This window comes from Camelus bactrianus, chromosome 1 (genome assembly GCF_048773025.1).
Source record: "Camelus bactrianus isolate YW-2024 breed Bactrian camel chromosome 1, ASM4877302v1, whole genome shotgun sequence".
Taxonomy (NCBI): Eukaryota; Metazoa; Chordata; class Mammalia; order Artiodactyla; family Camelidae; genus Camelus; species Camelus bactrianus.
Genome location: NC_133539.1, coordinates 60,408,565 through 60,435,892, shown reverse-complemented (window position 1 = coordinate 60,435,892; position 27,328 = coordinate 60,408,565). Strand labels below are relative to the sequence as shown.

The 27,328-nt window shown below is 47.5% G+C and overlaps 1 protein-coding gene across 2 annotated transcripts in view; it reads left to right on the top strand.

Annotated features, from left to right (window-relative positions):
* LOC105072417 (protein HEG homolog 1) overlaps nt 1-27,328 on the top strand; it is an 82,770-nt gene that overhangs the window by 32,681 nt on the left and 22,761 nt on the right. For both annotated transcript variants that reach the window (XM_074364859.1, XM_074364868.1), the window contains exons 4-13: nt 968-1,321; nt 2,401-2,754; nt 5,826-6,314; nt 7,000-8,355; nt 10,424-10,540; nt 11,178-11,297; nt 15,140-15,243; nt 17,952-18,010; nt 18,259-18,419; nt 22,447-22,581. In XM_074364859.1, the coding sequence (XP_074220960.1) occupies nt 968-1,321; nt 2,401-2,754; nt 5,826-6,314; nt 7,000-8,355; nt 10,424-10,540; nt 11,178-11,297; nt 15,140-15,243; nt 17,952-18,010; nt 18,259-18,419; nt 22,447-22,581 (3,249 nt within the window). The remainder of the gene's footprint in view (nt 1-967; nt 1,322-2,400; nt 2,755-5,825; nt 6,315-6,999; nt 8,356-10,423; nt 10,541-11,177; nt 11,298-15,139; nt 15,244-17,951; nt 18,011-18,258; nt 18,420-22,446; nt 22,582-27,328) is intronic.

Genomic DNA, 27,328 nt, shown 5'->3' with positions numbered 1-27,328 from the left:
TTCTTTGTTGGGAAGACTTTGTGGGCAAGCCATTGTACTTCTGCAGAGCACACTGTGCGTTTTGACCAATGGTGTAGAATTCAGTTCCTGAGGTTCGCGACAGTTAACCCAGTGTCTGCCACGCATTTCATCAGAAAAACTGCTCCCAACCTGGAGTCCTTGACCTCCTAGGGGACCACTGTCATAGTATGTGGGCTCGGGGGCCAGTCTCCAAAGCCTAATGAGGTGACTGCAATAATGGAGCCTGTTGCTTTTGGGTGGAATGAAATCAAATCAGTGGAGTAATAATGAGTGTCTCCTGTTGATTAGAAGCTCTCTTCCACAATAAATGGAGCTCGGTAACAGTCTTTCAAAACATAAGGTTTATGATGGCCTTGCGCTGGGCAATAATAAAGAAGCCTTGATGGTGGCAGAGCTGGAATTACTGTTCTAGGCCAGCATTTTTCCGGCTGGGGTCTGAGAGCCATAGGCCTCCATGCTGGTGACCTGGGGACCAGGCACCCTACAATGGACCCACTTTTATTCAGTTTTATGTATAGGTTTTAATCTGTAACAGCATTTGAACAAAAGGGTTACCCTGCTAAAACAAAACAAAACAAAACAAAACAAAACAAAGCAAAAACCCGTACCGTATCACAATGATCTGTCCTATATAAGCTGTAAGATGGAATTCAAAAGCAGAAGGTTTGTTTCTTCTGTAAAAATCAATGCAGATCATGTCTAGAGGCTTTCTCCTGTCTTCCTTCTAGCCTGATCTGAAGCTTCTTGTACTCGATGAAGGACCTCAGGCTTCTCCACTTAGCTCTGTGAGGACTAGCGCTAGTGAGGAGAGGGCGAATGCACATATCACATGGGTTTCTCTAGTAGGTCCACGTTTATCTACATCCATCTTTCAAAATGTAATTAACATTATCTGTATCCAGATACACCCCTGACGAGTCTTGAAGCTTATTTTCTTCTGTTTCAGCTTCTGAAAGCACAGAGGATTTAAACAACTCCACTGCTCTCCCAAGCATCTCGGTCAGTGGGACAGGGAGTGTGCAAGTTGCCACCATGTTCCCCAATGGTGCCCCAAGGATGCTCCAGTCTTTAAGCGTCAGTCTGGGACCTCTACCCGAGACAGAGCATTTCTCTGAGGACTCTGAAACTGCTGCAACTTCAGCATCAGTTCATTCTTCACCCTCTGGGGCAGACTTAAGAAGAAACGGTGGAGTAATCGGGAGCCTGGGGGAGAAGAAACTCATTGAGCCATCCACAGAAAATGGATTTGGCCTCACATCTTCTGAGGTCTCAGTGGTGCTTTTGCAAAATGATTCCCTAAGTAAGTCTTCGATCTTTTTTTGATTTATTATGAACATTTTTAAATTGTTGAATTTTCTCAAGTAATCACTTCAAGACCATTTGCAGTCTCTAGGAAAAAAAAAAAGCCTGTGTTCTTGGGTAACACCGTCTCCTTTATCTGGTATACCCCATTATCTCACTTGATTTTCCTTATGACAACACTGTGAAATTAGTCAAGCAGACATCATTCCTCCTGCTTTCTTGTAGAGAGGAAACAGGCTCAGCGAGTTTGAGCAGTGGGTGCGCGCTCACCAGCTCCTTCACGCAGCACTGAGACCCAGGCTCGGAGCTTCCGCTGCTGATGGATCTCGTCACCTGCAGTGTCACCTTCACACTGAGAGCTGGCCCGCTCTTTAACGCTAGCTTCAGCTATCTCATGTGCAGATCACCATACATAAACTATAAATATATTTACAAATATATAAAACATATACATCTATTCCCCAAATTGAGGGTTTTAGTGTACCCTTACAGTTTTTTGTTTGCTCTACTTGAAAATTTGAATAATCTTTATTAATAGTACAACCATCCTAGAAAAATGCTAGAAGGACTCTATTTGGGCACGTTGTGTTTGACGGACACAGCAACATACTCATTCCCACATACTCACCCATGTTTTGGGGGAAAGAGAATAAACCCCTCAAGCCTATAAGTTGCTCTGCTACTTTGCACATGCAGTTTATTTTATTTTGAGAGGGAGGAGGTAATTAGGTTTATTTATTTACTTATCTACTTTAATGGAGGTGCTGGGGGTTGAACCCAGGACCTAGTGCATGCTAGGCATGCACTCTTCTACTGAGCTATTCCCTCCCCCTGCACATGGTGTTTAAAAGCTTCCGTATTCACCATCTTTTATTTTTGGCATTGTTCTCTTCCTGACACTGAAGAGTTTTGAAATAATAACTTAGAACATGAAAGTGCATGTCAGGTTACACATTTAGGAAATACTACATAAGGTCCTTGCAAAGGGAACCTTCTCTTAGGGAAGACTCGCGCCTCGGTTGTGGAGGGATCTCCCTGATGTCCACATCATGGCCTTTTCTCTCTGACACTTTTCAGCCTCAAGAGGACACCAGCTTGCCAGCCGCTCTGAGGCAGGGAGTAGAAGCCCTGTGTCTCAGACTGAGACTGCGCCTCGGCCAGCCCCGTCGGTCAGAGGGGGACAGAGCACGGCCCACTGGTCCTCCACCAACCGAGGGACGTTCACAGATGTGACCAGAAGTGTTACTTCCCATCCTCAAGTTGTGAACTCTTCAGTTTGGAGCCAGTTCTCGGCCTCTGCCCCACAGTCTAGAGGAAGTGACACAGCGCTGGGTGACAGGAGTTCCTCTGAGCCGGCCACCGAGTCCTTGTCTTCATCTTCATCTTCCTCAGAAAGCCTGGACTCCTGGGCACCACGTGGGGAACGCTGGAGTGAGTCTCCACTTCACAGAGCCGCACCCCACTGAAGGGAGGGGGGCCTACCAGGCCAGGGCCTTCTGCAGCATTAATGAAACAGCTCCTGCAGGCCCCTCATTATTCCCAGGCCTTCCTTCCAGCTGTTGATACACATATAGCAGTATATCCCCATTGTTTCTTTTATGTCTCCAAGATGCTGCTGTGGCCGCCTGCCCCTCCCACGCACAGCTCAGGGACTTCTCTGTCTGTGTCCTTCTGCTCCCTACAGCCCACCCCGCACGCCCACACCTGCCTCAATCACACAGCTTCTGGAAGGTGAAAATATCACCTACTGAAGTGTACAGTTCGGTGGTTCTTAGTATATTCACAAAGTTGTGCAACCGTCACTGCTATCTAATTCCAGAACATTTCCTGAAACACCAAAAAGAAACCCTGTGCTGGTCTCTTTCCATTCTCTCCTCTTCCCAGCCTCTGACAACCATGAATTTACTTTTTGTCTCTATGGACCTGCTCTTCTAGACAAGTCTTATAAATGGAATCATACAGTATGTGGCCTTCTTTTTTTTCCACTAAGTGTAGTGTTTCCAAGGTTCATCTGTGTTGTGGCACGTGGCAGTGCTTCATCCCTTTGTATGGCCAAGTAACGCTCCATTGTCTGGATGCAGCACATTTGGTTTATGCTTTTGTGGATCGCTGGATGTGTGGGTTGGCCCCACCTTTTGGCTCTTATGAACAGTACTGTTGTGAACATTCAGCTACAAGTTTTTGTATGCCCGTATGTCTTCAAATCTCTTGCAGAGAGATTTGAACTGTTTTCCGAAGTGGCTGCACCATTTTTTATTCCCATTAGCAAATACAAGGGTTCTAGTTTCTCAGCATTTTTACCACCGCTTGTCCAGCTTTTCGGATTCTAGCCATCCTAGTGGGTGCAAAGTGGTATGGCAAGTGGCTTTGATTTGCAGTTTTCCCAGGCTTACTAATGATGTTGAGCATCTTTTCATGTGCTCACTCACCATCTGTATATCTTCTTTGGAAAAGTCTATTTAGATCTTTTGACCACTATTTTAAATTGGGTTATTTAGCTTTCTTTCACTGAATTGTAAGAGGTAGTGTATATTCTGGATACGAGTCCTGTAGCAGATACACCATTTGCGGAGAACTTTTCTCCCATTCAGTAGGTGGTCTTTTCACTTTCTTGATGTTACCATCTGCATCACAAAATTTTCTAATTTTGATGAAGTCCAATTTATCAATTTGAGAAAGATTTTCCTTCGATGTTCCTTTTTAATAATGTTTTTGGGTAGTTTTAAAAAATAATTCTCAGCAGCCTTAGCAATGTAAATTGTATGCTGACCGAAGCAAAAATGCAGTAACTTATCATTTAAGCATATAATAGGTTTAAATTCTTATCTCTCCACCACTAATGTCAGAAGCTCTGTCTCCCCCATAGGAGCATCCTGACTGATGAGGAAAATCAGCACTTATTACTACTGATGTGACGTGGAAAAGCATATGCTGCGTCATGAAAGAATACCACACATATGGGTGGAGGGTGTTTATGCCTGGAAAGCACGTTAGCTGTCTTCTAGACAAAAGGAACCCTCTTCCACCCTACCACTTTGGGGTTCAGAATTTTTACCTTCTCAGATCAGAAGCATAGGTTCGAAGGCTCTCCTTCTGTCTCTTCAGTACTCTTCACTCTGCAGTCAGTGTGCAGTGGGGTTGTGTGGAAAATGTGGTCTCAGTGTGAGTGGACCTTGGAGTTCAGTTATGAAGCACTAAATAAGGAATAGCCTCATTCCTGAAACCATCTCACTCTGGGTTAACATAATGTTTTCTCACTTCTCCTTGGAATCTCTCTAAGCTGACTGACTCTGCCATCCAGCTTTTCAGAGTTCTTGGTTCATTCGTTTTTCCGGGTTCAGGTGCAGCCTCTCTGTTTCAGGTCATGACTCTGCGAAGTCTGTCAGCCTAACAGGGTTATTGGCCTAAGTTTTGTGTAACGGAGCCTGTCCTCTCTGCCAGGGAAGTTGTGCTCAGGGGTGCTTGACTCTCCAGCCTCTCCTGGCGGACTTTCCATGGGTTTTCAGCCTGGGTCAGATCACATCCTGACTGGGTGCTGGCTCTCTCAGTGCTGCCCAGGTCACTGTGTCCCTGTCCCCATGCTCATTCCTGCCTGTCCATCAGTGCAAACCTACCATGAAGTGAACTTACCTCTCACTCAGCTTTACATCCATTTTCCAGAAACATAGGTCCATGGGGTATCAAGGACTAGTCTGGTCTGGGAATAGGAATAAGAATTAGGAAAGAGCCTGTTTTTCTCATTAGAGCCAGATTATGAAGTATTTAGGCCAAGGATAATTGTACTGCATTTCCATCATTTCTGAAAAGGATGGTTTGTTTGATAATTTAATAGACTAACCTAAGATTCTTTAAGTTTATAGCATAAAACATACCCAAGGAAGGAGGAGAAGGGTATTTATTCATGTGTCACCTGTTCCATCCCCACCAAGGAAATAAAACAAATACATTAAAAAAACAAAATGAAACAAAAGCCAAGCCCACCTGTAACCTCCGAACACAATGCCATTTTTCACTGCTATGCTCAGGCAAAGGCCTCCACGGTAGAATGACAGGCCCTGTGTCAGGTCCTGGTTCGCTGGTCCCACCAGGAGGTAAAGCCTACGGGGGGATACCGGCCTCCCTCCCAGGGACTTGTCAGGTCTAAAGCCCCACCCAGCAGGGTTGTCAGTCTATTGCCCACTGTTCACCTCCCCCGCTGCCACCTCGTTTCCCTGACATAAACTCTATTTATTATGTATCACAGAGCAGAAATACAGTATTGATCCCGTTCTCTGAAGTTAGAAGCCTTTGCATAAATCCAGGCCACCTGGGCAGATATGCTGATCCCGCAGTGCCTCCCGAGCTTTCAGTCACTGATGCATCTGCAGGGGCGGCACACATTTTGGTTTTTCACCTTGTCAGTTTCAGATAGACCCTGAGCAAGAGTGGGGACACTTTCTGGCTAACCCAGCCCAACTCCACCCCTGCACTGACCGGCCTTCCCCTTCTCAATCCTCTTGCAGCCACTGAGGACAGTCCCGAGCTGGCAGTCAGGCCCGAAGCAGAGGATTGGACTTCGAAGGGGGCGTCCGAAGCCCACGCTCACAGCCCGCACACTTGGGCCACTCTCACTGGAGTCGGAGAGCGCACGCTGCGATCTGTCACCAACCGGAGCACGGCTTCTGGGCATGTGTGGCGCTGGGCGGCGGAGACCACGCCCAGGGAGACGACCACGCCCAGGGAGACCACGCCCAGGGAGACGACCTCGCCCAGGGAGACCTCACCCAGACAGACCACGCCCAGGGAGACGACCTCGCCCAGGGAGACCTCGCCCAGGGAGACCACGCCCAGGGAGACGATCTCGCCCAGGGAGACCACGCCCATGGAGACCACGCCCAGGGAGACGACCTCGCCCAGGGAGACGGAGAGCGCCACTCAGCCCGGAAACGTGACCGCGACCGGTGACGGCCACCTAGCCTCTGGGTCTCTGGCGGCCTCGCGTGCCCTCGGAGGTGACGGGCAGGATCTCTGTCTGCATTCCCTCAGCTCATGTGTCTGTTTGCTTGCAGCCCCAGAATGATTTGCGTTCTCCCTCAGCCCAGAAAGTCGTAAGCCTTCCAAGCTGTCTGTGAGGAGAGCTTTCTGGGCTCCCCCACCGCCCCCGCACATCCTCCCACACACTTGCCCCAGGCGTTTGCGGTGTTGTCTGCCAGGATGCTGGCAGTGAAGGGGCCCAGCCACGTTGTGGCTAAGGCCAATCTCCTGGGAAAGAAATATCTCATTATCCAGAATGGAAAGTTGGGAGGGTTTTCCTTTTTCCATTTAGGCATAACAATTGTTCTATTTGAGGTCTTAAGAGCTTTTCAGATACTAATTTGCTTTTATCAGAAAAGGCATGTGAAAGGAATTTGGTCCTGTTCCTTATTTTTCAGCCCCTGGCCCCACTTTGCTTTTATTACCGTTTGCATTGCTGCCTCTGTGCTTCTCACAGGAGGGCAGGTCTACTCACTGTAGACCCAGACCCTTCCTGTCTTCCAATACTGTCTCTATTAAGCGTGCTCACTTTTGAAAGCCACCTCTCCAAAGAAAGCATTTCACCCCCAAGCGTTCATGGATAGGAGACTAAAAGTCTGTCTCATAGTGCAGGTTTGGCAGGTATTTGTTTAGTTGATCTAACTTTAGGTTTTCCCTTTGCAGTCACTGGAATTGGCTACGATCAGGTGGGAGGCACAGATGTTGAACACAGGACTTCCAGCGACCACACTGACCACACCGACCACACCTATGTTTCAGCTACATTCACCAAAGGAGAACGGACGCTATTGTCCATTGCAGACAACAGCTCATCCTCTGACCTGAGGGAGAGTTCGACCTTTGCTGTTAAGATCTCAAACTCTTCACATTTAGATTCTTCTTCCTCTTCTCAGGCTCAGACTGAAAGAAGTCACGTCTCATCCCACGAAGGGGAATCTGCTCAGCCTTCCACTGAGTCACTGGTTCTGCGCACAACCAACCTTCTGTCCTACACAGCCACTGTTAGTGAACCACGGAACACGCTGGTTCCTCTGGACGCTTATGCTAAACCTGACCCATCACCCTCTTCGTCAGGGCTGCCTGGACTCCAGCCCTCCGTGTCACAGTCCTACCACGCATTCCCATCAGCCTTGACAGCAGCCAGGGCCTCCTCTCATCCACAGCAGTCCACACCTGATGCGCCCACACGTGTGTCTTCCTTACCAGCCTCTTCACCAGTATCCCTGACAGCATCCACCCCTTCTTCGCCGTCTGTCTCACAAACAGTCCTTCCACCTACATCTTCTACCCTGGTCCTGCCTAGGGCCAGGGATGCTCCTGTGACTTCGGTTCAGATGTCGACAGTGGCATCGTCCATGGAAGTGCTCCCCAGTAGTCAAACAGCAGAGCCTAAGAACCAGAGCAGCCCATACCTCGAGAAAATCATTACGGAATCAAAGCCACCACACCTGGAGGCTCTGCCCATGGAGGCTACGGAAGCTGTCACAGTGAGGTCTACTCTGGGGCTCCCCTTGGCCCCGGCCTTAACAGAGGCCTCCAATGAACAAACCCTTCCAGCCACAAGCACCAGTTTAGCCCAAATGTCTCCAGCTGTGGCAGCCACCACTCTCCAGGCCTCTCATCCCCCAGTGCCCAGCCCCAGCCCCACATCAAGCACAGCAGCTCAGATGGGTGGCCACACAGCAGTACAGACGGTGGTTGGAAAACAGTTCCTACCAACCAGTCCCGAAATTCTTGTGGTACAAGTCTCAACTGAAGGTGCTGTCACCACAGAGAGGAGCCAGGTGCTCATAGATGCTACCACCAGATCAGTCCCCGTAACCATCGCCCCCACATCAGCAGAAGAATTGACCACAGAGCTTGGCCTTACAGAAGAGTATAGCCCAGCTTCATATTTCCTGAGAACATCTCCTCAGACCACACACGTTTCTACGGTAGAAGTGGTGACTCCTAAGTTGACCACCTCCGCCACTCAGAGCCACACCCAGTCACCCGCAGGACCGCCATCTCCAGCCTCAGGTAGAACAGGTCACACAAGCACACAGTTGCTCTGGGCTTGGGTTCACACTGACGTGTGGTGGTGGCTTGTATCTGTTTTGTGAGCTTAAATGCTTTCGGTTGAAGCACTTAAAACAGAAAAGAATCTCATAGTGGCAGTTTTCTCACCCCTAAGTAACATAATGCTTCCTGAAGGAAGAGGAAAAAATGCCGCCTGCCATGTGTACTGTAGCTTGTGATGTCCCCGTCACTGCAAGAACTTTTCGGGCATGCCTTTATCGCTAACAAGGCCAAGTGGGGTAGTGATGTGGGATTGAAGGGTGGAAAAACTGGAGTCAAGAATCTCAAGGTGGCCTGAGACAGAGAGAGAGTAGGTGCCTGCTCCCAGGTCAGAGCCCGGAGCCGCTGAGTTAGTCAGCCAGCTCCCCGGGCACCAGGGAAACTTACCTTGATCCAGGGAAGCCCAGGCTCCTTGGCCTCCCTAAGATTATGATGCTGGCTGATAAATGCAGGTAAGGGAAGGTGTTCCATGAGAGAACGATGAACTGACCTTTTCCCATAGTGACCATGTGACCAGGGCTCTTGACCTTGCACATGAGGTTACACATCTTTATATGCATGTTGAAGTTGCTGGGACAAGGGAAATAAAGCCCTCCACATGCTTCTTTATCACTTAAGAAAAGGGAGAAGGAAATAGTATGTTGTCTTCTTTGATGTCATGGTCAAAACTGTACATTTGGCTTGTCCAGACCCAGGAAAGGAAAACTGGTATTGGCAAAGGGGTGACAGGGAGACTGAAGGAAAGAGGGAAAAAGAGATACTTTGTAGTGGCTGGAGCGGGGAGCTCAGTTGGAGGCAGAGTTCCAATTAGGCAGCCATCACCCGTCTGGGGGCTGGAGAGCCATAGACCAGGCCCACAGCATCCCTGCAGAGCCCTGATGCATCAGTGCCCTCTGGGTGCGAGTGGTCTGAGCACTGCCGGGAAATGGGAGGCAACTTCTGGCAAATTTGGGGTCCCAGCTTCAGGACTCACAGATATCCAGAAGGCAAATACATTCCAATACCTGGTGGAATATAATTCACAAGTCTCCATTAAAGCCGATTATAGCCATTGCAGTGGTAGCTATAGGCGAGTATTAGGAGCATCCTTACTGGAGGTGTTAAGTCTTTTGTGACTGTCTGTGGGTGCAGCATTGGGATATATAGGTGCTATGCTTACACAGGTGACCTTAGGTATATTTAAGTAGTGATGAAGGACAGGGACACCATTCAAATTTAGCCCATTTGTCTTCAGGGTTCCTCTTTTGGAGTTAGGACTCTTGACTTACACCTTCTTTTTCTCATTCTGCCACTGATTTTTCTCCTTGGAGATGATTTTTTTTAATGTTGTGGGTTTTGGCTTTTCTAAGTGTGAGTCAGAAACCTTTATTAGGCAGGTATTATAATAACCACAGCATGATAATGCCGGTTATACAGACCAAAACAGGGAGTTGCAGTCACTGCCCCTGGGAGCCAGGAGTCCAGGGTGACAGTGGAGCCTGTGCATAGTTAGGGCCAGGATGATCAGATGGGCTCATTGTCACACCGCTAAAGAGGGGGCTTCGAAGTGCTACCTCCAGTCATTGTTCTGAATGACTGCACGGTATATGGAGGTCCAGTTACATTTTGAGATTTGGAAAGAAGAAAACTTGGAGCAGGGAGGATAGTTGATCACGAACCACTTCCCCCTTAATGTGTGTCTTAAATTCATACTGATTCAAGTAGAATTTGTTACATATCACAAGGCAATGTAATCCTCATTCCCGAGCTGAGGGACCTATAAGCATCTGGATTTGAACCAGTTCTTGTGTTCGGAGATCCAACCGTCTAACACGTGTGTGTGTGTACACAAGCCAGTGCCGTATCCAGTCCCAGTGCATTTCTTCTGCACCTCTAGAGACCTATTCTATTTTAGTAGTGTGGCCTTTCAGGGCAAGTAAACAGAAATAAGCAAGAATCAAATATTAGCTGGAAGGATTAAATATTTGCCTAGAGCTGCCTTTCCCTTTCCTGTATAATTAACTGCTTTATTCCTGAAATGTGTTTTCAGTTAACAGCTGTGCCACTAACCCTTGTCTTCACGATGGGAAATGCATCATGGACTCCACCAGCCGTGGGTACCGATGTCTGTGCTCACCTTCCTGGCAAGGGGATGACTGCAGTGTGGGTAAGAGGAAACGTAACCTGCCATGGTCTACAGTACAGTATCACATTGAGATGGGCGGTAAACTCCTTCTTCCTCCAAAATGTAGGGAGTAAGATCTTTAATACCCTGCTCACTTGGAAGTTAGAATGCGTACATGCTGTCTGCAGAGTAATGTCAGACTGTGACATTGACAGGCCTTCAAGACCTGGCTCCCTTCTGTGGGTCCCCTACACTCTGGCCACACGAGACCACTTGGCCATCCCCAAAACCCACCGCCTCCTTACCCACCCCCTTTCCTGCTCCTGGCCTTCACTGTGCTGGTGCCTCAGCCTAGAATCTTCCCCACCCACATCTGCTATTAAAATCCCTCCGGTCTTAGTCCAGATGTTATTTGAAACAGTACTTAATTCTCCCTTCCATCCAAATCGCTGCTTTCTCTGTGCTTTCAAATCTTGCCCTGTATTTGTAGTTACCTGTATCCTTGCCTGCCCCCATCCTCAGTAGACTGGTAGTTTCTTGAGAACAAGGGTCATGTCCACTAGTCTCGGGGCCCTACCAACCCTGGTGCCATTTGGCCCTTAGCAAGTGCCCCTTTTACTAAATTATGGCTTTGCCATCTGCTGCCGATTCAGCGTGGCCTTGTGTTCTCTCCTTGCAGACGTGAATGAGTGCCTCTCGAACCCCTGCCCACCCCTGGCCGTGTGCAACAATACTCAGGGATCCTTCACCTGCAGATGCCCAGTGGGGTATCAGCTGGAAAAAGGGATATGCAATTTGGGTAAGAGAATTCATCTATCTTGGAATTTTGTCTGTGTCACAATGTATTTTGCAAAATAACATTTACTGGTTTTCTCTTTAATCAAAATCAATATTTGTCCAAGGTGTAAATTTAAGGAATACAGAAGGAGTAAAAGACGCTGCCTATTATTCTACCACTCAGAGATATAGCACCTTATTTGCAATCTTTTTTAGTGTATTTTTCATATAGTGGAAGTCATGTGGTATTTGTACAAACTCTATATCTTAAACATTTTGTCAGGTTATTAAAAATACTATACAAACTGTGTAGTGACTGCATAAATATACCATCATTTACGCATAACATTATTTGTTCAACCATCCCATCCCACAGTTAGGAAGAAAAAATATTAAAAGGATATTATTTTCTTTTTATTTAATTATATTATTTTTTGAGGAGGTAGTTAGGTTTGCTTATTTATTTATTTTTTAGAGGAGGTACTGGAGATTGAACCCAGGACACATGCAGCTAAGCATGCGCTCTGCCGCTTGAGCTGTACCTTCCCCCTTCAAAAGGATGTTCTAACCAATGAGTTAAAAAAAAACATTTTAGAGAGAGAAAAAAGAAAATAAAAACCCTGATTATCCTATCACATTCACACACTGTTTTTATTTTTAAAAATGATCTTCAATAAAACCAGAAGGAAAAACAGTCTTCATGTTCTTGTCCACAGGCTGATACATTTTTACAAAGCTCTTGCCATCATTGTACCGTGCAGTTTGTTATGTTTTGTTCCCTGATTTAATAGATTCATGAAGCTGGTTGGTTTTAGATATAATCTCCATTTTACAGGTTGAAAAGCAAAAAAGCAAACCAAATGAAAACCAAGGCTTTGACAGGGTGCTCAATGGCCCAGCTTATACAGCTGCTTGGCGAGAGGCCAGGTTTGCGGCCCGCCGTTTCTCCATCACATAGTGACGTGTTCTTCAGAGGAGCTTTCTTGCACACAGGGTATATTCCCTGTGCCTGGTGTGTCAGGGTGCTGAGTTCAATGCAGAACTTGAGGAAGAAATTAGAAATGAGGAACGCAGAGTTATCTAAGCTGGTTAAGGGAGCTGGTGGGTACAGTAACTCAATTTGGAATCACCTAAAATTGCCCAGTGTGATACTTAACACAGAAAAAGTGCTTGGTGAATATTTTTTTGAAAGAACTAGTGTCTGTGTCCTTTGCAAGTGTTATTTGCATGACTCCCTATTGCCCATAGGCTGAGGGGAATCATCAGAATTTTTAAGAAGCTGGTGTCAAATGACAAAACTAACTAAAGCAATTTGGTAATGAGTCTGATGTCCTTTATTCAAGGGAAAACACTCCATGGGCCAGGGGAGTACAGCTCTCACAACCAGTGGAGCCCTCTCCCTGAGCACCTTTGGGCAAGAGCAAGTTTTATAGAGCGGAGAGGCAGCAACGCAGGAACAGGGCATGATTAGCTGGGGTTGCATCTCGGACCTTGTTTAGAAAGATGGAGGAACAGGAGAGAGGTATAAAGCCCAGAGCTGGCTTTGCTGCTGGGGATTGGCTGACCAAGTGGAGCATCTACAGGACCGTGAGGGTTCAGTTGGCTTTCAGGACACCCCAGGCAGGACGGTGCCATCTGGGGCCTAGAGATGTATTTCTACGGTTGGTACCCTAGCAAAGTAGTGGTAGAATTTTGAAAATTGTTTCAAATACAAGGATCAAATTTAAGAGAGGAAGATTTGGGAATATATACATCAGTCAAAGTCAAGAAGTCTTCATACTCTAATAGTTAATTGCATTTAGTTACACCCTGTAAGGAATAAGCCAGGAGTTTTCCGTTTAAGAATGGAGACAATGGAAATGATTTTATTTGGAAGCAATGTGAAAAGTACACTTGCCCAGGAACCCAAGTGCCAGGCTTCCAGCTCCAGGGCCAGCGCCTACAGCACCTGGGCCCCCAAGCCTCGGTTTCCTCCTGTGTGAAATCAGATTACCACCTTCTCTGCTTCCCACTCAGGATTATTGTGAAGATCAAATAAAATCCTGGATTTGGGCAAGCTTGGGAAATGGTAGGGTTCTCACCTCTAGGACCAGAACTGAAAGCAGTGAAAACGATAAACTACTCTGATTGCAAAGTAATAATTATGGATCTTCAAAAAAAATCATTTAGATAACCTGTGTAATTCAGCAGTTTAAAATTGCCTTAAAGCCTGATGATGTAACTGCAGCATGAGGATGTGACTATGCGTGGGAGAGGGCAGGGCTGGGAGGGCACCGTGGTGTCTTATTTATATTCACACTGAGTGCAGGGGCCACATTCACTGTCCTGATTCAGAAGAGATGTGTGTACTTGACGTTTACAACATGTATGTTCTGCACAGGGAGTCTGGGTACATACCTGGACCTGTGAGATGTGAGGCCAAACACGTAGGGGGCTGTTCTGGAAGCCTGTGTGTGGAGTGTCCCACAGGCACCATGGATCAGGAGGAGAGCCGTTTATTGTGTTAACAATCATCTTTCCCTTTGCAAGTCATTTAGCTTCATTGTTCATAAACATCAGAGGAACATGCAAATTAGAGCATGCTGAAATGCTTTCATTTGGCCAAGAATATTTTCAAAGAGCTCCCTGCTGCTCAGAAAGAGTCCTGAGCAGCTGGCTTCACTGAACTGTAGAACAAGCAAAAAGATGTTAAATAAGGATTAAGGGCTTTAGACAGTAAGTATAAGATGTTAAATGTTTTCCCTGGCTCATTTGTGGGCCTTTTTCTTAATTCAGCCGGGCTTTCTATGAAAGAGCAGCTTCATTGGTTTCTGTGTTTGGGTTGTTTTTTTTTTTCCTTGTCTAGAGGGAAAGATAAGAATTTAACCTAAAGGAAGATAAGACCCAGATATAAAGCAGGCTTTCCTAATTTTTGATTTCCTGCCCATTTGTAAGTTCCATTCCCCTCAGGCCCAATCAGCATAAACTGATATTAACTAGAATTTTATTTTATGATTGAAATGGGCCTCAAAAATGGGGCTACTTTCTTTCATGTCTGAACCCAACAGTATCTTGAATATGGGTTGTCTTCATCATATGGCTTGTTATTGTGGAGTCTGGCAGCCCCCTGGAGTGGGGGCCCCCTACAGATGTTTGGCACCTTTCTCTGTAGCCCCTTGGTGGTCCTTAGAATATCAGATTCCTCGGGGGGCTGAGGGTATAGGGGGGAAGGAAGAACTTAGAAGATGGACACACGTGATGTTAAATGTTAATCTTGACCCTTGGGAGCTGGATGATTTGTGGAGGAACCTGGCTTCTAGAAGCCTCCTTTGTCAATGACAGAGCAGGCATTTCCTCTGAGCAAGAAGAATGGAGGTTAGATGGGACGCAGCCTTAATGAGAAGGGGAACCCAGAGCACGCCCTTGAAAGTGAGGACTCGCTCTCTTGGTAAAAGAACTAGACAGCAAGCGCTGTCCTCCATCTGAAGCTTTCTAGGGGCCAATGAGCATTTGTCTTTCTAGCCCCACATTTCCCTCTCCTTCTCCTGGGAGTACATTCTTTAGGCCAGCTCAGCTCTCTTTTCTGTCACAGCTTCACTGGACATCTGAGGCGTGGGAGGCCATGGGAGAGAGGTCAGGCACTCTCCCAGAGCCCTTGCACATACACAGAAGGCTCCTTGGAGCCTCTCCCGCAAAGGGTGCTTGATCGGAGCCTTCAGCTCAGCTCACTGGGTGCTCACTTTGCTGGAGGAGCCCGGAGGTGGTCTCCACCCTCAAGAAGAAGGAAGTGCCAGGAGGGGGAGGAAAGCTGAGTGCCCCAGAGATTTACACTCAGCCTTGCGTAGGTCGACCTTGTGAGGTCTAACAGGTTGTTTTTGTTTTCAGTTAGGACCTTCGTGACAGAGTTTAAAATAAAGAGAACGTTTCTTAATACCACCGTGGAAAAACATTCAGACCTCCGTGAAGTTGAAAATGAGATCACCAAAACGGTAGGTTTTCCTGAAACGCATCTTCCTGCTAGTCCTTTGTTTTCTAGAAAAGATTATTCAGAACTGGGAACCTTTCCTGGGAATCAGCTGTATCTCCTGGGCTGTTCATTTCTATTATATTTGGAAGGTGAGCTTTATGGTAAAATTAAAGGACTCTCAGAAGTAGAAGGGAGGTGCTGAGAACTAGTGGTCCTGGTAGAAGCGTTTCTTCAAATGTGTCCTCCTGTGCAGCCTTATCAGTGCCCTGGCATTCCTTTTCCATGTACGGACTCACAGTCACAGCCATTTAGATGACAGGCACCAGTAAGAGCTGCTGGTAAAGAGGAAAGACCCAGAAAATCCTACTGTCCCATCGGCTGTTGACATACTGTGTAATTTTTCTGTCTGTGTTTTGGAACTTGGAGAGAAGGATGCTTTCTTCTTAAGGGAATGCCAGAGGTGTAACAGTTAATCCTATTATCCAGGGTTGAGAATTCACTGAATAGATAATCTAGGGGCCTTTGATTCTTCTTCTTTGCCTCCTTGTCTACTTTTTGTCAGTGGGTAAAAAGAAAGAAAGAAAGAAAAAGAATGGAGAGGAAGAAAGAAGCAGTGGAAATGAAGCTTAGAGAGTAAACTTTGCCTCCCAGCTGCTACCTGGGTCTAAGATTTGGTACTCAGAAAATTGAAATTTGTCATTAAAATAAGTGTTAGAGATTAATTGGTTTGTGATTTTAATTTTACTTGTTCTTTATGGGCAAGAATTAGTATATTAGCCAAAACCTATGGGATTTTATAGGAACATGGATTTTATTTGTGTAAAACTTAGATTCCAATTCTGTTTCTGTATCTGCTGAGCATCTACTCTGTGATAGGCACTTTGCCAGATGCCTCACTCCTGTAAGAGGTAGGGCCAACATCTTTACAGATGGAAAACTGGGAGCTCTCTGGAAGTGGTGACATTGCCTGAGTTCACACAGAGCAGGTGCAAAGTTAGGGAACAGTGCACTAGACCACCCTCACTTCTGACACACATTGCGAGTTTGGGGATCCCCAAGAAACCCTCAGTTTTGATAATGCACTAGAAGGACTCGCAGATCTCACTGAGAGCTGTTATTCTCGTGGTTAGGGTTTATTACAGTGAAAAGATCCAGGTTACAATCAGCCAAGGAACGAGATGTATCAGGCAGAGTCCAGGAGGGCGGCAAATTCAGTGCTTCCCGTAGTCCACTCCCCATGGGGTCACAGGCAGTGTTAACTCCTCTCAGCTACGATGTGTATGATGGAGTATTGTTAACCAGAGAGGTCATCTGAGCCGTGGTGTCTAGAGCCAAAATGTAGACATAGTCAACTGCCCATATGGTTGACCTCAGTCTCCAGCTCCTCTGGCTGTAACCCAAAACCCCCACCATCAGTCACACTGTTAGACTATCTGGAGTGGCCCAGGGCCTCCAGGTAAACAAAGGCAGGACATTCCAAAGGCTTAGAGACGCCTCCCAGGAGCCAAGGGCCAGACCTCTCTTTGTGCAAGGTCGGATTCTTTACTATATGGCAGGGTTTTATGTCTACATCTGGTGTTCTTGGCACTCCATCACAACTGCCTCTTAGTCGTCCTGTAGGTCAGTATTTCCTTCTAAGATAGTAAAGGGGCTGAGACCCTCCTGCAGAAGTACAGTCCTCCCTGTTACACGGTGCCAGTGACTTATTGGTTCATTTTTGCCCAGTAGCAACATGTAATTTATTAGTGATGTGATACCTCCACCCTCAAGAAGTTCTGAAGATTTAGGCTGTGACTCAAGTGGCCTTTCCTGAGATGCCATTCTGTTGTGTAATGTATCATTTTTGGAAAAATGTTTAATAATAATAATAAATCATTGCCTTATAAATGTAAAGCAATGTCATACAAAGCCAAAACGGCATGACAGCATCCCATGTTTGAAGGGTGAGATGTGTCTGACACACTTGCTTTGAAGACAGGTGGGTTGCATTGGTCAAGGTATTGAGACCCTCTGCTGCATAAAAGGAATCCACAGCCCCTACTGTATGTGTGTGTGTGTGTGTGTGTGTGTGTGTGTGTGTGTGTGTGGCGGGATAGGGGAGGGGGAAGCAGGCATGGGACTTCATGCCACAGAGGGATTTTCTGCTCTTTCCAAGGGCACAAGGCAAACACAGGGAGAGTTGCTCTTAATTTGCTCTCAACAAAAGGGATCTTGACCCATGTAATGTAATTTCCCATGGAGAGCCTTTTTGAAGAGGACCTATCTTTGAGTTAGGTCAACTCATTGTAGATTATGAGGGGTCTGTGTAGGGCCTGCCAGACCTGGGGTGGCTGAAAGGAACCCAGCCTTTTCAGTGAGGCTTGTTCACTATGCAAAGTCCAAATAAACAGTTGCCTCTGAGGTTTTTGAAACCCTAGGTCTTAGAAGAGATCTGCTCCTTTGAAGATGTTTTGCATCCAAGGGTGCTATTCTGAACATCTTTTCCTGCCAAGATTTCCCCCACTGATTTACTATCTGCCTCCCTCCCTTTGTACTCATGGAACAACAGAGTAAGAGCAGAAAGTCATTTCAGAAAGGAACGAAAAAAGGGATACCAATCCTGTGTAAAGCTGCCTGCTGATAACTTGATGGCTGGAAAATGCCTATTTTATCCTGAAAATAGGAAATTGGTTCTAGGTTCAAGGCTTTTGTCTGACTCCCAGTTAACGACAAACCTATTCTTCCTTTCAGTTAAATATGTGTTTTTCAACATTGCCTGGTTACACCCGATCCACAGCTCATGCTTCTAGGTAAGTAACAGGGTTACATTTGTTTGTGAATCAGTCCATAGAAAGGGGAGGATATTCTAGCACGGGTGATAGCAGCCAAACTGGGCCCTGTTTGGGCTGAGCCATAGAGTAATCCAGGGCCAAGTTCCCTGGACCTTCATGCTCTCCCCAGACCCTCACTGGAGAATGCAGAGGATGTTCATTTTCCAAAAGCTCTGGGGCCCACACATCATTTTAGGACAATTAAAACCTGCATACTTTGCCTGTAGGGAGTTCAGTGTGGTGGTGATGTCACTGCAAGCCACCTTTTCCCTGGCCTCCAATGTGACGCTGTTTGACCTGGTCGACGGGATGCAGAGATGTGTCAACTCCTGCAGGTCCTCTGCTGAGCTCTGCCAGCTCTTGGGGTCTCAGAGGCGGCTCTTCAGAGGTAAGAGAGAGGCCCTCTGGGAGGACCCACCCATACAGTTAGGCACAGACCTAGGATGTAGAAATGTAAGGCATTCCGGGCTCAGGCCCAGGAAAGCACATCACAGAGACAGCCTGTCTTTGAAATGGGCGTTAAGAATTGGCCTTTGTGTGTGTGCACCTTTGTATGCTCATGCACGGACGGACACACACACACACACACACACACACACACACACACACACACACACACAGTCCTGCACACATAGCCTTGAGGTCCACCGGTCCTTGGCATGCTGTTTCTGTTTCTTCTATGAAAGCATCAGTATCGGAAGTGGAAATCACTCTTCTTTCCCTTGAAAGTTTCCTGCTCTCTCTGGGGAGACAGTTCACACAGAGAATGTACATGCTTGTCAGTGACCCCAAACCTTCATCATGATATACCATTAGGTTAAAAAAAAAAAAAAAGGAAAAAAGCATGTGCAGTATCATCCATCCTTTTGCATGTTTATTTGCAAATCCTAAATGCACAGAAACAAGACTCAAAGATTATAGGCCAGATGGCTCACAGTGCCTTTCGTGATTTCTCTTTTCTGGTTCTTGCCCTGTTTTATTGAAAGCTGCTACAGTGCATCTAGTGGGAAGCAGAGGAAGAAAGGGAGTTGAGACAATTTTGGAAAGCAAATTTGGGTCTTGGAAGGGAGGTTTTGCCTCTGGGATGGGAAAACTCTGCTGGAATCAGAAGTGCTTCCTCATGCAGGGGGGCTGGCCCCTGCTGCGGCTCATAAGTGGTCAGAGCTGGCTCTGCTTGGCTCATTTTACTACACTCAGGACTCGGGAAGGATGTGGAATCTGCGGGAACCTCCCCATCTGGTGCCCAGATGCTGCACCTAAGTTGTAGGTAGCAGGCTTGGTCCTCTGTCTGCTGGACTTCCAGGTCATTTCCGGGCCCGGGCTTTGTAAGAGCTGGTCCCAAGAACGCTCCTTGTGCGCTGTGCATGACAGAGCTTGCAGCTGGGAGTTAGCCTTTCACACTGGGATAAATGCTAGCACTTTGGCTTATTTAAGGGCTAGTTGTTCACTTGGGAAATAAACAACAAACTAAACTTTCTGGAGTTGAAGTTGCCATCATTCAGTTTCTTTGGGGAATTAGCTAAATAGTTCCATGCCCCTTTATACTGTGTGCTAACCTTTGAGACAGGAGATCTTTGGTTTTACTTTCCTTCTCTTGCCAGTGATTCAAGGGTCCCAGTTTTTCCTCTCCAGAAAGTAGGAAGGGGACCTTTCAATTCACTAAACACGTATGGAGTGCATCCTGTGTGATCAGCATTCTATCAAGTTACTTTTTTGTCCCCAGTAAACACATTTCATGTCTTGCAAATCAAATGGCCAGGTATTTGGATGTGTAAGAGCCTGCCCAGGCAGCCCTGCCCACTCTCTGACCCCCATTCTTCTGACTGCCTCGATGCAGCTTGTGGAAAAGCTCTTGTCTTCCTTGCTTCCTTGCTGAGGTCCCATTCTTGTTTTTTGGTTTTTTGTTTGTTTGTTTGTTTGTTTAGAAGACTTTTTTCTAGGGCAGTGTTAGGTTCACACCAAAATTAAGAGGAAGGTACAGAGATTTCCCACATATCCCCTGCCCCGACACGTGCTGGTCTGCATTCTTTGCGTCTTCTTTCTGAGCCCCTGAGAACAAAAGACAGCCAGGCATCTTGGCTGAAAACAGCCTCACTTCTCTGTTTTCCCTACCAGGGCTTCTCCAGGTTTGCCAACACACCCCACTTGGTCTCTCACTCTCCTTTTTGAGTGCTGAAGAGGCGTGCTGGCCGAGCTGGGTGTCAGGTGCTGACATCTGGGTGTTGCCAACATCAGGGATGCCCTGGGCTACTCTGCACACAGCCATTGGAAGGGAGGGCTTTTCCCCTTCAATTCACAAAATATCTACTTTCTCACCTTTCAGAGAACAGCAGCTCTCATCTCTCCAGAGGTTTAGAGCCCTTGGAAATCCCCCAGGGAGTGTCCCAGCTTTAGATTTACATAAATTCTCATTGTCTGCTGGGCGGATGTTTTGCCCAGGAAAGACCATGGGAACGGTGGATGCAGAAAAATCACATCACTGGGTTTCAAATTAAAAGGGCATTTACGTGGCTCTGTTTGATGGACTGATGACAGAATGCTCTTTAAAAATTTCTAGGACGGCCACCCCTCTGTCGCAGATGCAGGGCCAGCTTTCCTTCCTTCATGTGGATCTTCTTCTGTGCAGGGAAGGGTTGCTTCAGCCCGGCGAGGCTAGCAGTATGTGCTAGCTAGCAGGCAGGGACCGTGGGCCCGGTGGAGGGAAACATGAGACTGGCTTCCAGAAAATATCTAATCAGGCCAGGCAACTCAGGCTGGCTGCCGGACAAGCTAGCACGGGTCTGGGCAGCCTTTTGTGCTGGAGGTATTTCTTTATATTAATGCTTCAAAAAGTTGAGACGGGGGACTGTAGCCACTGAGTACCTCTCTGTGCCAGCTTCACAGTGTTTGCCTGGTGAGAGTTTCCATTTTTCATTTTTCTCCCTTAAATACAAACCTTTCACAATAAACAAAGGAAATTCTATCACAGACACAAATAGGGTTCTGATTTAGCATGCCAACTTCCACTGATAAAGACAGGAAATTCAGCACTGAAAGCTAAAGTGTGTCCTAAACTAACCTCCCTGTGACCAAGCCACCCATAAGCCCCATGCTCTCGGGACACAGAAAAGGAGGTGTGGAGGCTGGGGCCCCTGGGTGGGTGAGAACCTGCCAGGGTGGGGGTAGTTTTGCTGTTAAAAACTGGCCCCTGGTTTCTGAATAGACTGGTGTTTTCCTTAAGGTGGGGAGAAGGAGCCCACAGCTCACTGCCCAGGGTACATGGCTCTCTCCTCTTGGACTCGCTCGTGCCTGCCGAAAACAATGGCACAGTTTTTTGGGGTTTTTTTTAAGACAGCCTTTGAACACATTTTTGTTGAGCACCTTCTTGTATGACAGACACTGATCCAGGTGCTGGTGGCACATTAGAGGACGGCAGAGGTCTCACTTTGCCCTGTGCATGGTGTGAATGAGTTACTGCCCACTGTCCAGTTGGCTTCATACTTTTGTTCTGTTGTCTGTGTACCCAAATGGCGTGCGTTTTTTGTCCAGACCTACCTTAGATGCTAAAATGCACCCTCATTGTGTCCACTATATACAACCTCAGAGAGGGCCACGTGCGCAACAATGAACGCTTTTTGTTAATGCCAAAGGCTTCTTTGTCACTCATGGAATGATCATGGCCCCCATGCCCAGGGCCAGACAAAGCCAGGTGGATATCTGTACCGTAAGAACGAAGGCTCTAAAGTGAAGGAGGCAGAGCCTGAAAGATTGAGCTTCCTCTCTGCCACCTCTGCCTCTCAGTGGTGGCCCGATGACCAATGGTCCAACGCCACCTTCAGCCCCTGTGTGTGGACCAGTCTCCACAAGGTACTAAACACCCAGAGACGGACAAGCCCCAGGATGCCATCAGTGTTGTGGGGGGCATACAGTAACGTTACATGCCACTCTACACCTCTCCTTGGAATAAGTCTGTTAGGCAGCGAGCTACCTTCCATGGAGGGGTGCTGCATCCCTTTTGGCCAGGCAGAACCCAAGCCAGGACACACCTCAGCTGAGCCAGGTCTTCGTAACGGAGCATGGTCACGCTTTCTGGGTTTGTGCCGATTCTCCCCTGCGGTACTTGAGTGTGAAGGCACAGAGGACGCTGCCCATCGAGGTTCATGTTTGCAAGGGACAGTGGAGTTGGGGACAGCACCCCATTTCTTCTGGGTTTGGTTTCTGACGTGTGGCATGCTGTGTGAACTTCCAGTAACAGGCCGGGGGGCCGACTCCGGGGAGGAATAGCAGAGGGCCGTGCAGAGGGGACCTCAGAGAGGACCGTCGCACCATGCAGGAAAGCTGCTCTCCGAGCCTCTTGATATAGGAAGTTTGCGCGTCTTAATGTTTGAAGTGGAGGAGATTTTGTTTTGTTTCACTGTCTTGTTTTTCCATTCTAGCGGGCAGCTTGTGCAAGCGAAAGACTCCAGAATGTGACAAAGAGACCTCCATCTGCACCGATCTGGACGGGGTTGCCCTGTGCCAGTGCAAGTCTGGCTACTTCCAGTTCAACAAGATGGATCACTCCTGCCGAGGTACCTGCAGGGTCTGGGGTCCTGTGGCCCGGGGGACGCGGAGGTGCTTTTCTCTGCCCGGGGCGCTTTCTCTGCTCTAGGTGTGACTGTTCTAGTCTGGGGCTAACCGGGTCTGGTTATTTTGCTCCCAGCAGGATTGAATACATTATTTCCTTGGAATAATAGCATTATCTCTGACTGGTGCACACTGGCCTGGCCAACCAGATTCAAAGGGAAAGAACAGAGAATGGAATGCTTGGGATGGCAAGTCCTTGTCCTCTTTCTTTCTTTCTTTCTTTCTTTCTTTCTTTCTTTCTTTCTTTCTTTCTTTCTTTCTTTCTTTCTTTCTTTCTTTCCTTCCTTCTTTCTTTCCTTCTTTCTTTCTTTCTTTCTCCCATCTTTTTTCTTTCTACTTACAGGAAGTTAGAAAAATTATTGTTTTAATTCCCAAAGTTTTATTCTTTTGTCCACTAATCTTCTAAAATGAAAATACCAGCATGGAGTCAGGGCTGAACCGTCTAGCAGCAGCTGGCCGCTCGGACACCTGAGTCAGAGCCCTTCTCTGCCTCGTCCTGTCTCATCTCGGGCAAGTCACTTCGCCTCCCTGAGCCTGAGTTTCCTCTTCTGTGAAATGGGTGCGGTGATATGTCATTGGACATTCTAAGAACCCGAGAGGGCAGTGGTTACGCAGGTACTTCCTAAGCCATTGACACTTGCTCTTGTGTTTTACTCAGGTTGCTGTTAAAGCAACGACTTCTGGTTTTAAAGAATCCTAACTCTGCTAACCTCTTAAATGAGGATTAAATTTATTCAGTTTGAGATGAAGGCTGCTCAGTGAGTGCACTGCAAGAATACTGCTTTAAAATAAAGTGAATTCAAGCCCAGGGCACTGGGTACCCTGACTTACGAAACACTGCTGCAATCTGGGATCACAGGAAAACTAGCAACATAAAGGCATCATGCAGCTTTAAGCCTCACATCACTTGAGAACCTGTATGGCCCAGTTTTCCTGCTCAGTCAACGCCTGCTGGTGACAGATGTCCTGGAATCTGAGTAAAAACCACGTCCTGGGGAGAGGTGACACGCCACATATTTGTCAGGACTTCCTGTTAGAGGAGGACTTGTTCTGTTAGGAGAGGATAAAAATACATCTCAGGGCAGTACTCTCCTCCTGAGCTTTGAAAGCCCGCAGGCCTGGGACGGGTGTGAAGCGGAGGGCGACTCGCTGGGGCAGCGGCCCTGCTGCGTGAGGCTCACAGCGCTCCTCAGCACCCGGTCCTTCTGTCGCTTTGATGCAGAGACGATACTTCTGAGTTTCTTCTCTTCTGGTTTGATGCAAAGTGTTCCTCGCCCATCTTAGAATCTGGGGCGTTGATCCCCTGCACATGGGCCATCCGTGTGTGCTGGGGGCCTCCGCACTCTCGGGTGGCCTCACTAGCGGCCTTGCCCCTCTGCAGCCAGCTGGCCTGAGCCGCTTCCCTCTCTTTCCAAGTTAGCGATTTCATAACCGCCGCTTACAGATTAGCACTAGCACAGATTACCAGGTGCAGTGAGTGACACAGGCGCCGGCAGCCTTAGTTAAGCAATGACCTGAGAAGCAGCATAAGGAAACCATGGTTGCCTTTTGGGCTTGTGGCTGTGGCCCTCCTCAGCCCTGTTTCTGCAGCATCCTGTTGGTTAGATTTTCCTCTCTGGCCTAGAGCTCTGATGAATGGATCCCCTAGCTGCTTGGGCCACAGCCCTGTCGGCTGGGTTCTGGGGGGTTACAGTGACATCTTATGGCCATTGGTGCTCGAGCACAAGGGTAGTTAAAAGGACACTTCAAATCCTGGTGTCAGTTCCCCGTATAAATGGAGAAACAGAGGAGAGGGGCCTGTGGGTATGTTTTTTAAATCTCTGCAATTCACAGCTATCCAGTAGCAAGTGCGTATTACTCTTTGTTGTGCACACACACACAGACACTTCTTTGTGTCTCATATAAAGTGTCTTTACCAGACTTTCAAAGCGTCATATAAAGTTAAAATAGGAGTCCCTCCCATAGGCACCTTAGCTCCCCTCCATCGTGCAGGCATTCTGATGAAGCCCAGCCATCTGTTTGCCGGTCTTCCTCTCTGAGTGCACTGCATACGCCTTGAAGGCTTGTCTCTAGAGTATGTTTGTGCGTTGTGGGGTGCCACAGACATCTGTGGGAGGAACAAATGGATGATGGCCAGCAAATATGACAGGACAAGATTGGCAGGTCTTGATTTGGTTTCCTGCAAGAGAAGAAAAGAGCCTCGGAAGACTCCACCACCTACTGATTTTATTTAAAAGGCCCAAAGGCTTGGATTTGCCTGTATTCCATATCATTAGGGGAAGCCCACTGTTCGCGTGTATGCTGGCCGTTGCCACCTCATTTCATCTTCAGTGCTCCATGGGTCAGGATCCCTCTAGGGTGTGGAGATGAGGATCTGGTCCTAAGGCGCACTGGGGTGCCCTGTGGCAAGTTTTCCCTCCAAGAGCCCCTGGAGCAGTGCCAGGCCCACCTCAGTCTTTGATGAATGACTGACCAAGCTCATCTGAGATGAAGAAATAGCATTATACCAGGAAGTCAGGCCACTTCTGAAGCTACGTGCAAACAGCCCCACACATCAGCTCGCAGGCAGGACAACAGATGGACCTTACATCTGGCTGGATGACAGCCCCGGGGTGGAAAGCTTCCACCCAGCAGATGAGGGATGGGTGGGTAGAGCTGATGTAAAAACATTTCCAGGAAGAAGTGTTCAGAATAGAACAGACCGATGTGATGTCAGCCTGCCTCAGTGCTGAGATGGGTGGGGGTGAGTCCCCGGGATGCCAGCAGTCCCGGGGTAGCCGCCTTGCAGGCAGGGCTCTGGGTCAACCAGGGTCGGCTCCTCCCTCTCCCACGACCTGGCCATAGCACCGGGACTGGTGGGGCTCGGTGCTTTCCCTGCCAGGGAGGCAGCAGTGCTCAGCTGGTTCCTCAGACAAGGCCCCACCTGAGTGAGGCCAGCAGAGAACTCACAGGTCTCAAAAGATTTGGGAGAGGGGCCACCTTCCTCCTTCCCGAAATGGAATGTGATTATACTCTACCTTGTTGCAAAAAAGATTCAAAGCACCTAATGAAAATTCACTGTAACAAAATGAGATTTGATTTGAAAGGTAAATCAGGTTGAAGGAGGAATAAAACGACTGCTTTATTGAGGCTGGAAGGAAAGTGAATATGCAGAAAAATAGACCGTAAGTTCCCATGTGTTTGCTAAAGATAGACCTCTTGCTCAAGTTCTGAGCTTCCCAGCCACTGAAGCAGAGAGAATCGTGATTTTGAAATCAAGTGGGGACCATAAACTAGAGTTGTTCAGGACCATCCCCATCCTTGCAGGGCCTGGGACCCGGGAACAGTTTCTCTGGTGCGGCCTCATCACAAAGGTCCTGGTGGCACTGTGGCAGTGTGGTCTGTGATGGCCCGCCAGAAATACCACAGGGACTCCCCAGGGCTGCCGCTAATAATAGATGCCCTTAATGAAGAGAACGTAGCTCAGGAAAAGTGACTCCGTGGAGCCAGCACTGTGCAGTCCCGGTTCACAGCTCTAATGATCTGCCGTGAGAGACTTACAGATTATTTAGAACAGAATTTTCCAAACCATTCCACAAAACTCCAGCAATATGTTGATAGTCTGTGACAACAAAATAGATGCTAGAGACACCTGGTGTCTAACCTTAAAAAATAGAAGGAAGATATGTATTGTACAACACGGGAATATAGCCAGTATTTGTAGTAACTGTAAATGAAGTGTTACCTTTAAAAATTGTATAAAAACTAAATTTTTTTTAAACCAAAAAAAAAAAAAATAGAAGGAAGAACAATGTTAAGCACATCTATGTAGTTAATATTATAACGCACCAACCCTTAACGGAGGATGCGGGCAGGCTGGGAGCCATCTCCCACTCTAGCCCGCAGGGCGTGCAGCCCCTGGGCCACGTGTGCTGCTGGCCTCTCGTGGCGCTGTCAGCATGTGTGGTGTCTGTCCAGGGATCGCTGTTCTATGCTAGGTGCCGTTTCTCACCTGTGATCGTGTATGCATCCTATATCATACATTAGTCATGAATCAAATTTCTATCATTCCTTGCAGCAGTGAATTTGTCTGTGAGGCCATTTTGTGTTGTCCGCTCTCATCCAAGCGTGCGTTACAGCTCATGGTGTGCTGTCAGCTTATTGTAGTGTTGAAAACCGTCCATGATCAGATAAACTCAGGAACTGCTGATGCAGGGGAATGGCTGGCCCACAGGCCTTTAGGGAAGCAGTGGTCCATGAGCAGCACTGCCAGAGGGCTCCGAGCTGTAGTCTTGAGTGACATAAGATTAGGGCTCATCTAGGCAAGTCCACAGTCACCTGCACAGACTGCAGGGTGAGCGTTCTCGTATGAAAACTGGGCACCCCCCCACCCTAGGACCATGGCTCTGAAGATGTTACAGCTCTCACTTCCTCAAGGAAGGGGGCTGGTGGAGCCAAAAGCAGTTAAAGATTTGACTTATGTTAGAGAAGGTGGAGCATTTATCTTGTGTTGACGGAAGGATGTTACACAGGGGCCACAGAGCTTCCACAAAGAATTGTACTTGTTGGATAATAGTTACAACTGCAGACATTTCGTCAGTGGTTGCTGTGTGCCAGGTGCTGTGCTAAGTCATAGGCCTTATTCCTTAATCCTCTCCAGGGAACTATGAAGTAGATATTATTATCATCACCTCCACCATCATCATCATCCTT